At 38.9% G+C, this 12,550-nt stretch overlaps 1 protein-coding gene across 1 annotated transcript; it reads left to right on the top strand.

Moving 5' to 3' along the window:
* The first annotated feature begins 353 nt into the window (after window positions 1-353).
* Window positions 354-12,104, top strand: LOC142302891 (olfactory receptor 1f45-like). The gene is made up of 4 exons (XM_075343997.1): window positions 354-455; window positions 3,622-4,426; window positions 11,608-11,852; window positions 12,096-12,104. The coding sequence occupies exons 1-4, from the start codon at window positions 354-356 to the stop codon at window positions 12,102-12,104; spliced, it is 1,161 nt and encodes a 386-aa protein (XP_075200112.1).
* Window positions 12,105-12,550: the final 446 nt, after the last annotated feature.

Raw genomic sequence — 12,550 nt, forward strand, 5'->3', positions numbered from 1 at the left:
TGAAATAATCAAACCACAGCTGTCGATAAAGACCTGGATCATGACAATGAGATATCATATACATAAAAAGCATAGAGCAGGTTGGTCCGAAAGTTATATAAACATTTTATCTGTATAGTATTGTTGAAATTGAGGCTGTTTTGGATGCTACATAAAACTATCTTGATGTGTTTTATTGTATTTATGAGAAAGCTATATGGCTGCAGTAACGTCAATGTAGTAATTCAGTTCATCTAGATTAGTGAATATGTCTAAATGAATAGTAAAAAGTGCAGATAACTTGCTTAGACAAATTAAACTATGGTCAAATAGATAATGGCAGACAGCCACTGCATTATTGAAGGAAGTGCAATATGGCGTATAATGATGGAATTTCATTTATTCAGTTAGTAAGCATTCTCTATATAAAAGAGGAAAACCTTAGTAAACAGGTCTCCTCACAACCAGCTTTTGAGGTATGTCACTTGGACATTAAAGAACAATAAAGAAATACAAAATAAGCAATAAAGAAATTACTAACTAAAGAAATGAACAATAAAGAAATGTAAAAACAAAAATATACAAAAATAAAAGCATAAATACATTTCATATGTTAACAACATTTTTTTGGTTCTTCATGTAAAACTATATAAACAAATGACGTCATTTTTCTCTCTAAATCAAATTATTAAAATGTATTAATTTTATTTTTATATGTAAGAGAACAAAGGTGACCCTGGAGACAATGGCAACAAATCTCCTAAGACTTGCGACACACCTTACCTCGTGTGATACTATCTATATAAATTTCTGCGGCAGCTCATTCACCTGCCTGACGGCCTCAGAACACGGCGATTATGCTGTTCAACATTTCAGTCATTTCCCATTGGAGCAATTCTTCACAAAAGATTCATTGAGATTAATATAAACTCTTAAAAACCAAACAATATCTAATGTAAGTATTCTAACGAAACTTGTGAATCATTGGATGCTAAATTCTACTTACGATTTGTCTCAAAATGTCTGAAATAAAACGTTTTCATCTACAAAACATATAATAATTTGATCCAAGAATTTTTTGGTTAATAAAGAATTTCAAAAAGAAAATGTGATCACTAAAAATTAACAATTTTCAATTTTTATCTTTCACAATGTAAGAAATGTAATTTTATATATTTGAGTTTTCTTTGTGCTATTGTTCATTATCGAGGAAACAGAATAAGTTTTAAATTTTGAAAGAAAGAGTATAAATTATGCAGCGACAATGATGTGTTTTATGTTTGCTTGTTTAGGTATAATTTATGTTGTGACAAGGCTGTACTTTGTTTTATTTTCTTTCTAGATTTGTTGGATCAGTTCTGTTTCGGAACCAAATATAAATGATTAACAATGGATTCAAAACTGAAGGATTTTAAGGTACAAAGAATTGTAAAAAAAACTGATGCTTTTTCCTTTTTTATTGTAGTTCTGATGTGTTTTTTTTTCTTTTAATATCCAAGAAAGGGTTTTTATCTAGCGTATCACTTCAATAGGCGGTCTTGTTGATTAAAAATTAACTTTTATTTCAAAAAGGATAAAAAGCCATCTTACGTTTGTCTGACAGACAAAAAATATTCTTTTAGATTTATATCTCAGACTACGTATTTCGACATGCTAGAGTCTTCATCATGGTCTTTAGACCATTTTAGACCATGATAAAAATGTCTAGTACGTCGAAACACGTAGTCTGAGATATACATCTCAAACAAAAGTTTTTGTCTGTCAGACATACGTAAGATGGCTTTTTATCCTTTTTGAAATAAAAGTTAATATTTAATCTACAAGACCGCCTACTGGAGTGATAGGCTGGATAAAAAACTCTTTCTTGGATATTAACCATTGAGTGTGCTTCCACTCTCCTTTTCAGTGCTGAGTCCTCCGCAGTCTGCAGCCATTTTATCAGACATTGGGGTAAGTTGGCTTTTGTTTTTTCTTTTTGTGTTTTACTTTTAATGTTACATTAGGAAATTAACTTTTAAATAAGATGGGCGAATAGTGAAATATTCTTGTTAGGATTATGCATACTGAATACCTATTACTATTCCAATAGTTGTCATGAATAGCAAACCTAGTGCAAGGCAATGAGGTACCCAAGCATTTTTCTTGAAGATTTCCCAGACAAATGCTCAGGTTCCCCATTTACTTGCATTAGATTTGCTATTTGTGACGAAGACTGGAATAATACTACAAATAACCAAAACCCGAACATTTTTCTAATTGCCCACCACTACTTATAAAGCCTACTCAATTAAGGTCTTTGTTACTTTGGCCTTTTATTCTGTTTTTGTTATAAAATAATTCATTATTAGCAGTTTTTTTTTCTTTTTTTCAATTAAAGTTGCTGGGATTTTTTATTATCATTTAAATACATGTAAAATTATTTTATTAGAATTATTTTGCTTATATGATAATACAATAGTTTGCTTAAAAATGTATTTCATTTCTACAAGAGTGACTCAAAATTATCGTTAATAGTGTTGAGCGAACCTGGACTGGAAAAATCCGGATCCGCGCGGTTTCAGCAGTTGATCCGGGTCCGACCTGACTCTCTCCTTCTCCCTTTACCTCTCCCTCTCCTTCCTTGTAAACCCGCCACTGATCCGCCGGATCCGGATTATTAGCAATCCGCTCAACTCTAATCGTTAATTGTTAGAGGAGTAAATGTGATTTGACTTGATGAATAGACTCGTGATGTGCCGTTTATTTGTGGAATTTGTAAGGGCTCAATCATCATGATTAGTCCTATGACCACAAGAATAAAAAACAAACATATGATTTAAAGGGTTATTCAGATCCGAAAGATCCGATGCAAATATGTAGTAGGTGTAATAATAATATTTATTCACTTTTATAGCACTGTTATTCCATAGCGCTTTACATAGATTGGCAACACTGTCCATATTTTGGCAAACAATCTAAATTCCCTAGCAGTATGTTTTTGAAGTGTGGGAGGAAACCCACGTAAAAATGGGAAGAACGTTCAAACTCATTGCAGATGTTGCCCCTGGTGGGATTTGAACCCAGGACCCCAGCGCTGCAAGACTGCAGTGCTAACCACTGAGCCACCACAAGACTCCAGTGCTAACCACTGAGCCACCGTGCTGAAACACCCAATCCTGGTATGTAGTAGGTGTACTAATATTATCAAATACCTCAATTTAGAAATGTAGTATAGTTCTCCTCATTAGCCATGTGCAGTGCATTGCAGCTTAGGGAGCCATAGTTACAACCATGAGCAACTAACTAGCAAACTGTCACTATATTAGTGGATGTAACCATGTATACCTAAGGTGCAATGCCCTGCACATAAGGTAAGAGACCTGGTCACATCAGAAGAGCTAGACGACATTTCTAATTGGTGTTATTGTTATTACCCCTCCTATATACTGGGATGGGCTCTTCAAGTTGGGAAAACCCCTTTAAGCCCACTCTATTAATAATTTTTGCCATTTATTAAAGTCAGGCAAACATACATGTTTCCACAATACAAATTAAGGTATATTATATAACCTACATAATGATGATAATGATGCCTAAAACATTCGTTTGAATAATTTGAGTGCCAATTAATTATATCGTAACCGCTATTTCTTCTACACACAGGACAATAATCTGACTATCGTTACAGAATTTTTCCTTTCAGGATTTCAAGTCAGCAAAAGTTTAAGAATTTTCTTGTTCAGCATATTGCTTGTGATTTACTGGGTGTCAATATGTGGGAACTTCCTGATCATAACCCTGGTGTCCACCAGCAAGAACCTCCACACCCCTATGTACTTCTTCATCTCACAACTGTCCATCACCGACATCATGGTGATCACAGATATTTTACCCAAGATACTCCACGTACAAATAAATAATGGGGCGACCATTACTTTTGCTGACTGTATCACTCAGTTTTATTTTTTAGGTGTCTCAGAAACAGTTGAATGTTTTCTTCTTGGTTTGATGTCCTATGACCGATATGTGGCCATCTGTAATCCCCTTCGTTACTCATCCATCATGACAATTGCATATTGTAAATTATGGACCGTCATCTGTTGGGTGATTGCAATTGCAATAGTTCTGATTTACATTTTATCTACAGCAAGCTTAAAATTTTGTGCCCCAAATATCATTGACCATGTCTTCTGTGACATTCTCCCCTTACTAGAACTTGCCTGTACTGACGCCTACACAGTTCACGTAGAGATTTATTTAATATGTATTCCAATTGTCTTAGTTCCAACAGTAGTCATTGTAACATCTTATACTTATATCACTAGGGAAATCTTGAGGATCTCATCCAGTATCGGTAGACAGAAAGCCTTCTCCACCTGTAGTGCCCATCTTGCTGTGGTCTCCATATTCTACTGGACAATGTCCAGTGTTTACATTTTCCCATCAAAAGGTCGTACACTCACCACAAGTAAGATCCTATCTCTGCTATATACTGTGTTTACTCCTTTGATCAACCCCATTATATACAGTCTGAGAAATAAAGATATTATAAAAGCCATAAAACAAGCCATACATAAGTGAATAGAGTAGTAAATTATCAATAATAATACATATATCACTGAGACTATGCCTGAATTTGCTCAATTGTTGTGCTTTACTTTATTATGCAATATTGAATTAAAAATTATATAATTGGAAGATTGATCATGATAGACCTTTGTCTTTTTTTTCAACTTTAAGTTATACAAAATGGTTTCATAATGGTGAGCAGAGCAGGTTCCAAGTGCACGGAAATATATTTTCACATAGTTACAATAAAGCTGCTTTTCTTGCACTCTAGCAATATCAGATCTGGTCTCCAAGTATTAAAGATTGACTGAGACACTAAGGCGGGCTTTGCACGTTGCGACATCGCAAGCCGATGCTGCGATGTCGCACGCAATAGTCCCCGCCCCTGTCGCAGGTACGATATCTTGTGATAGCTGGCGTAGCGAACATATCGCTACGCCAGCTTCACATGCACTCACTTGCCCTGCGACCGTCGCTCTGTCCAGCGACCCGCCTCCTTCCTAAGGGGGTGGGTCAGGCGGCGTCATAGCGACGTCACACAGCAGGCACCAATAGCGGTGGAGGGGCGGAGATGAGCAGGATGTAAACATCCCGCCCACCTCCTTCCTTCTGCATAGCCGGCGGCGGCAGGTAAGCTGATGTTCCTCGCTCCTGCGGCGTTATACACAGCGATGTGTGCAGCCGCAGGAGCGAGGAACTACATCGTACCTGTCGCTGCAGCATAATTATCGAAAAGTCAGAGCCTGCAACGATGATACGATAACGACGCTTTTGCGCTCGTTAGTCGTATCATCTAGCATTTACACACTACGATCTCGAAAGTGACGCCAGAAGTGCGTCACTTTTGATTTGACCCCACCGACATCGCATGTGCGATGTTGCAACGTGCAAAGCCGCCCTAAGGATTGACAAGAAATGGATTATTGCCATACATGTATATTCTGTTCCTATCTACATAGTGTTCAATGAGTGATGTATAGGAAATAGAAGCATCGGAAATGTTGATGCTTCAATGGGTCGCGGTGGTCACGGAATTGCTAGGTGTCTTCTCAGCTCTGGGATGTAGCAAAATTAGGTCAGCTCTGCCCGTAGTTTGTGCCGTAGATTGGGGATCCTATACATACACTGCTAATTAATTGAAGAATTAATTAAATTAGTTATTTATTATACAATCTGAAGAGAAAAAACTTTAACAAAAAAATCACAATATCAGGTGGAGATCAAAGAAGAAAAAAAGTCCGATCAGTAAGACCTTATTATGCGGTTTGTTAAGGAGTTAGTAAACAGAAATATAGTATGTGTTTGTGTAAATTCGATGAGTTATATTTAATTAAATACTAATTTGTGTTTATTATCTAATGGAACATCACAGTAAAAAAGGCAACACTTACCAATCCCTGATGACAAAGATAGTGTATTTCATTGTCTCACAGGCCTCAGTGGTATATGGTGGAAGAAGCAAAAGGTCCAAAATTTAGATAAAATAACCACTCACACTGGCCTTTCATTGGGGGTTGGTTAGTATATGTAGATGTGTATGATAAGGTTTGTATAGTTTGCTCATCACACAGATACAAATAGTGCACAGTGCCTGGCTTACTGGCTATTGGTCAACCCCATACTATTAGATCCCACAGCCCTGTAGTATATTATTACTATGACCAGGAATTGGTAAGTATGGCTGCCTTTTTTCTGTGGTTTTTTGGAGTTTAGATTTTGTCAGGCTGCCAGCAGGGGGAGCTGGAGTCCTGCAGGGAAAGACACTACACAGAGTTGATTGAGCAAGGAGGGGAACTCCCAGTGTGTGCTAATGCAGTGTCTGCTAGCATCAGCCGGACAGCTGAAGCTGTGGAGCATGCGGGGGATGGTCAGCCGGGTTATACACAGTACGGGCAGCAGGAAGACCAGAGGAACTAGCAGTGGAGGAGTCGAGATCATGCCAAGGTCAGTACCAGAGGAAACAACCGAGTGGGTAGGTAGGAGAGGAGGAAACAACCGGGGGCTATTGTACGAAGGAAGGAGGTGTGACAGAGGAATGGCAGAATGACTAGGGGACAGAACACAGACAGAGGCTTAGGGCACAGAGAGGGAACGGATCAGGATCACAGTTACACTCACAGGCAAAGCAGCGCTAAGCTTATAGCCGGCGCTGGTTCAACGGAGATGTTGGCTTTTAAGGCATCCAGGCTCCGGAAGTGAGGCCCGGGAGAAGGCTCCGCCCCCTAGCCATGTGGCCGGGGAGGCAAACCATGACAGATTCACGGGTGTACTTATAAAGTGATGGACAACCCTCCAGATATAATAGTATGGGCATTATTAATAAGTTTTAAGTTAGTATAGTGCACTACACATATCTGTGTTAAGGGCTGGACAAGGGCTTAAAATCTGTCCTGACACTTTGCCTGGCTCTTCCTTATTACCCTGGTGTGGTGGTAATTGGAGATAATATTTTTTGGGTTGATGTGAACTGTGAATTGACAGCTGGCATCAAGCCCAGGGGTTAGTAATGTTAAGGGGTATATCAGACACGCCCATTACTAACCCAGCAAGGGCAGAGTACAAAAGAAACTCACGCACTGGAAATAATGGTTTATTTAAGTAAAGACCGTGTCACAGTCTCTCACTGGAGGTATAAACAATGTGGTCGGATGCTGTAGGTGAAAAAACAACAGGAAGCAACCCTCCCAGGGAAAATGCTCTGTTTATGACTGGCTGTATGAGATGGAGAGACAAATAGCCCAAAATTTGACATCCATTATACCCACTACTCAAGTACTGCGCTCGTCAGATAGTTCAACCTGCTAGACTCAAGTAAAGAGCACTCAAGCGCTTTTTTCTCGTTCATCATTAATATACACAGAAAGGTTAATTCTTATCTATGTAATAAGAAGATGACAGCTGTCCGGACCTGCATTCCATCTCAAAACCGCTCCGTAGTAATATCTGGAGAATAAGATAATCCTCATTCACAAAGTGAGGCGCTATGTGCCCCCCCATGATCTCAGGGTATTCTTCTAAAAGAGGTGCTCAAACTGTTTGAAATTTGCTGAATTTGGCTGTGCATAGCCTTTTTAAAAGTTACCCACAAATGTCACAGCTGGAGCTAAAATTTAGGGCAGTCTCAGCAACACTTTTGGTATTTTCACCTTGCAGCTGTTCGCTTGTCTGGTCTACAGAGTCACCTTGACCTTCTCACTGACCTCCTCATATGCGAGGTACCAACAAGATTGAGTTCCACATTACATATACTGGGGAGACTGTGGCTATTGGGCAATCTTAGATGTGAGGGCCAAATGGAAAACGAGGCTGTCTAGGTGCCTTTTTAAAAATTGGGTGCTTTGTAGTGTATCTAGTGCAATCTTAGCCATAAAAGTCAACAGGGAAAAGAGGCTGTTTAAGGCCAGTTTTAAAAATAGTCTGCTCTGTGGTGGATCTCCTGCAATTTTGGCTGTGAGGGTCAACAGGGAAAATAGGATATTTAGGGGCACTTTTAAAAATTGGGTGTACTGTAAGGGATCTAGGACAATCCTAGCTGTGTTGCTCTGGGGGAATTCTGCCAATCTTGTCTGTTTTGGTGAACTTTGAAAGCAATCTCTGTAAGAAACTTTTTGAAAATTCTTGTCTGTGGCGGAACTTGCACCGACTGTCAGTTTGATCCAAATTCCAATAACCAACTTTTTAATTGCTACCGCTATAGTGTAAGGCACTGGAGCTTAAATTTTTATTCTGTGGGGGAACTGTGAAACAGTCAGTGAAATAATCAAATGGGCATTCTTTTTGGATACAGAACATGTAATACTGTCAACTTTTTGGGGTGTAAAAAATGTGGAGACTATCAAATAGGGGGGGAGATTGTGGGCTACTGTTAGTGGTGGAGGGGGAAAGGACATGGTCAAACTTTGTCTGCATTGTGACCAAATTAAACACCTTCCTCTGATGCATGCAGGGGACAGGTTGCTCCTTAGAATGCCACAACATCCAGCACCACCATCTGATGTTCCCTGTATTAGCAGGAGGCATCGATTCAACAACAAGTATGTATTCACATGTCTCCACGTGCTGAGTGATGTGTCTTACAAATTTATTTCCAGTTCCTTCACTTTGGCTTCCATCAGCTCCCGTCTTAAAGATGGCCCCAGTGCAGACAACAAACAAAATAGAAATAAAGTCATATTTCAATATAACTTTCTGTATTATTCAGGCACGGCTGCCTGCTTTGAACAATATTTTGTTTTCAAAAACACTAAGACAACAACATTTAAGATACATCTAAAGGCAAAGTAGCTGAGATTGGCAGAAGCAAGGCTACCTGGCGGAGCTCAAGCTCAATCCTGAATCCAACTATGAGCTTTTTAACTGCAGCAGCTATAGTGTATGAAACAGGACTTGAAAATTATGCTCTTTGGGGGAAACTTGAAAAAAAACCCCTCTTTAGAGGTGTTTTTTTTATTGTTGTTCTCTGTCGGAACTCTTCCAATCTTGACTGCATGGGAGAACAAGGAATACAGGCTGCATAGGGGCCTTTTCTTAATCTTGTTGCTCTGCTGGGGAACTCTGGCAATCCTGATTGTGTGGGTAAGCTTGGAATAAAGACTTTATAGGGGCCTCACCTTAAACTTGTTGCTCTGTCTGAGAACTCTGCCAATCTTCACTGCGTGGATAAACTCTGAAAACAAGCTATGTATGGATCTTTTGTTAAATTTGTTGCTCTATGGGAAAAATCTGACAATCTTGACTTTGTGGGTGAATTCCGAGAACAGGCTCTATATATATATATACATATATATATATATATATATATATATATATATATACAGCCAAGGACACCCCTATTAATGTTAACCTTTTTTCTTTATAACAATTTGGGTTTTTGCTATTTCAGTGTCATATATCTAATAACTGATGGACTGAGTAATATTTCTGGATTGAAATGAGGTTTATTGTACTAACAGAAAATGTGCAATCCGCATTTAAACAAAATTTGACTTGTGCAAAAGTATGGGCACCTCAACATAAAAGTGACATTAATATTTTGTAGATCCTCCTTTTGCAGAAATCCCAGCCTCTAGTGGCTTCCTGTAGCTTTTAATGAGTTCCTGGATCCTGGATGAAGGTATATTTGACCATTCCTGTTTACAAAACATTTCCAGTTCAGGTAAGTTTGATGGTCGCCGAGCATGGACAGCCGCTTCACATCATCCCACAGATGTTCAATGATATTCAGGTCTGGAGACTGGGATGGCCATTCCAAAACATTGTAATTGTTCCTCTGCATGAATGCCTGAGTAGATTAGGAGCGGTGTTTTGGATCATTGTCTTGCTAAAATAAACATCCAAAAATTCATAAACCCTATTAAAACTTAACATTTATTATTACTCGATATTTAAAAATTAATCACCACATTGCATGAATATGTGCACAGAGGAAAGAGGGAAAAATCCCTACAATATCCACTCCCTCCTGTGCTCTACCTAGCCGCGGAGGTTGGCACCCTAAATTCTGCGCAGCGGCGCCCCCGCTCTTCGACGGCTATCCCTACTATGGCCCTGTGAGTCCCTAGCCAAGACAATAAAGTGCAGTGCAAAAAATCAATTAAAGTGCAGTGCAGACCATAAAGTGATAATGTGCCAATATGGAACTCACAGTCACCCTCTAGATACACGAGGGTGTCAGCCTTCCCACAATGATTATATTCTAATAGCAGGAATATAACACTTAGCTTGTGCTGCCTCTCAAGCTGCCTCAACGCGTTTCCCCATTTTCTGGTTCATCAGGAGGCCTCCTGAATAAGCTGAGCAGCAGCACTCAATGCCAAGCAGCAGCTGCAAAAGCAATCAAGATTCTAGGGTGTATAAAAAGAGAGATTAGATCCTGCGATCCCAACGTATTATTACCCCTCTATAAATCACTTGTAAGGCCACATCTGGAATACGGGATCCAGTTTTAGGCTCCATATTTTAAAAAGGAAATTCAGAAGTTAGAGTCGGTTCAAAGGCGGCAACTAGATTATTACAAGGAATAGAAATCCTCCCATATGATGACAGGTTGAAAAAGTTAGATATATTTAGCTTAGAAAAAAGACGTCTCAGAGGAGATCTCATTTATATGTATAAATACATGTGTGGTCAATATAAAGGACTGGCACATGACTTATTTCTTCCAAAGGCAATACTAAGGACCAGGGGGCACTCACTGCGAGTGGAAGAAAAGCGATTCCAACAGCTAAATAGGAAAGGGTTCTTTACAGTTAGAGCAGTCAGACTGTGGAATACCGACCACAAGAGGTAGTAATGGCAGATACTATAACAGCTTTCAAAAAAGGGCTGGATGATTTCCTCAGTACACAACATTGCTGGTTATAAATGACTTAGTGACCAAATGTAAAACTGGTGGAGGAAGGTTGAACTAGATGGACCTAGGTCTTTTTTCAACCTTAGTAACTATGTAACTATGTAACTATGAATAATCTTTGTTTTCAGATCATTTGAGAGCTGTGTTGAGGAGCCCATGATGCCACTCTTCATAGGAGATTCAAATAGGAATTTAGTGCTTTAGTAAGTCAGTAAAAAGTAGTTAGGAGTGTTCAAATCAAGAAATTGATAAGGGTGCCCATACTTTTGCACCAGTCAAATTTTGTTTAAATGCGGATTGCCCATTTTCTGCTAGTACAATAAACCTCATTTCAATCCAGAAATATTACTGAGTCCATCAGTTATTAGATATATGACACTGAAATAGCTCTTGCAAAAACCCAAATTGTTATAAGGAAAACAGGTCAACATTAATAGGGGTGCCCAAACTTTTTCATATGACTGTATATATATATATATATATATATATATATATACAGTATAATCCATTTGTTAAACTTGTTGCTCTGTAGGGGAACTCTTCCTATCTTGGCTGTATGAGTGAATTGTAAATAACGGCTATATAGAGGACTTTTGTTAAACTTGTTGATCTGTGGGAGAGCTCTTAAATCTTGGTTGTGTGGGTAAACTAAAAATACAGGCGATATGGAGGCCTTTGGTAAAAACATGTTGCTTTAGGGAGAAACTTTTCTAATCTTTGCTGTGTAGGTGATCTTGGAAATCTGGCTATAGAGAGGCCTTTTGTTAAACTTGATCCTTCGTGGTTGAACACCTCCAATATTGGCTTTGAGGGTGAACCAGGGATAAAATATTTGGAAGTACCTTTTGTTAAACTGTTCCATTCTTGGCTGTGTGGGCTCCCACAGTACCAAGTGTGTCTAGAAGTGAATGCGCTGTCGGTTTGCCAGATTTCGGGACACAGCACCATAGCAGTCCAGCAATCTGGTAGTCAGGTCAGTCACTCCTTTTCTCAGCCAGGCTACCCTGTTGTTTTCAGTTTGACCCAGAGGCTGTAGTGATCGGTTGCATTTTCTATCACTTCAGACTCTGAATGTAGCAGAGCCAGGATTGAGGGACGTTGTGTGAATTAAGTCGGAATTTCAGGGCTGTTTTGGATATTAATTTAGGGGAGTAAAAAGGTTTGTGAATATTTTATTTCAATTAAAGCATTCTGTTTATTTCTTTTTGTCTTACAGGTTATTTAATGAGAAAAAAAAAAAAAGGGGGAAAAAAAAAGAAAAAAAAGGAGCCAGCACGATCTGAAATTGGCATGCATCATATAAAAAGTGAAAATTCACAGATTTATTCCAACTGTACTATAATAAAAAAATGAGATTTTTAGCAAATAATTGATCAATTTTTTGAGCCACCCCTGCCAACGTCACGGTAAATCTCAATAGGGGGGTCCTACTCTATATTCTGTATTTCATGTGCCATGCGGCCTCCTAGATAAAGTTAAAAGCAGAACCATAATGGAGCACACATACCTGTAACCTGTATATAGCCGCTTCCATGTTGCAAAAAAGGCAATTGTGGATAGAGACCAGCCCAGGTCCCAGCATGTGGAGCAAGCTCTACACATACCAGGACTATATCAGAACTGATCCTCCCAGTGCCAAACAGCAACCATTGATAAAGGCGGACCAGATCC

The sequence above is a fragment of the Anomaloglossus baeobatrachus genome, chromosome 4 (genome assembly GCF_048569485.1).
Source record: "Anomaloglossus baeobatrachus isolate aAnoBae1 chromosome 4, aAnoBae1.hap1, whole genome shotgun sequence".
Taxonomy (NCBI): domain Eukaryota; kingdom Metazoa; phylum Chordata; class Amphibia; order Anura; family Aromobatidae; genus Anomaloglossus; species Anomaloglossus baeobatrachus.

Excerpts from the sequence above, each read along its gene's own strand:
- LOC142302891 (XM_075343997.1), top strand. The coding sequence starts at position 354 with ATGGCGTATAATGATGGAATTTCATTTATTCAGTTAGTAAGCATTCTC. Across the intron at positions 456-3,621 it reads CCTCACAACCAGCTTTTGAG|GACAATAATCTGACTATCGT; the intron begins GTATGTCACTTG and ends TTCTACACACAG. Across the intron at positions 4,427-11,607 it reads AGGTCGTACACTCACCACAA|GTGATCTTGGAAATCTGGCT; the intron begins GTAAGATCCTAT and ends TTTGCTGTGTAG.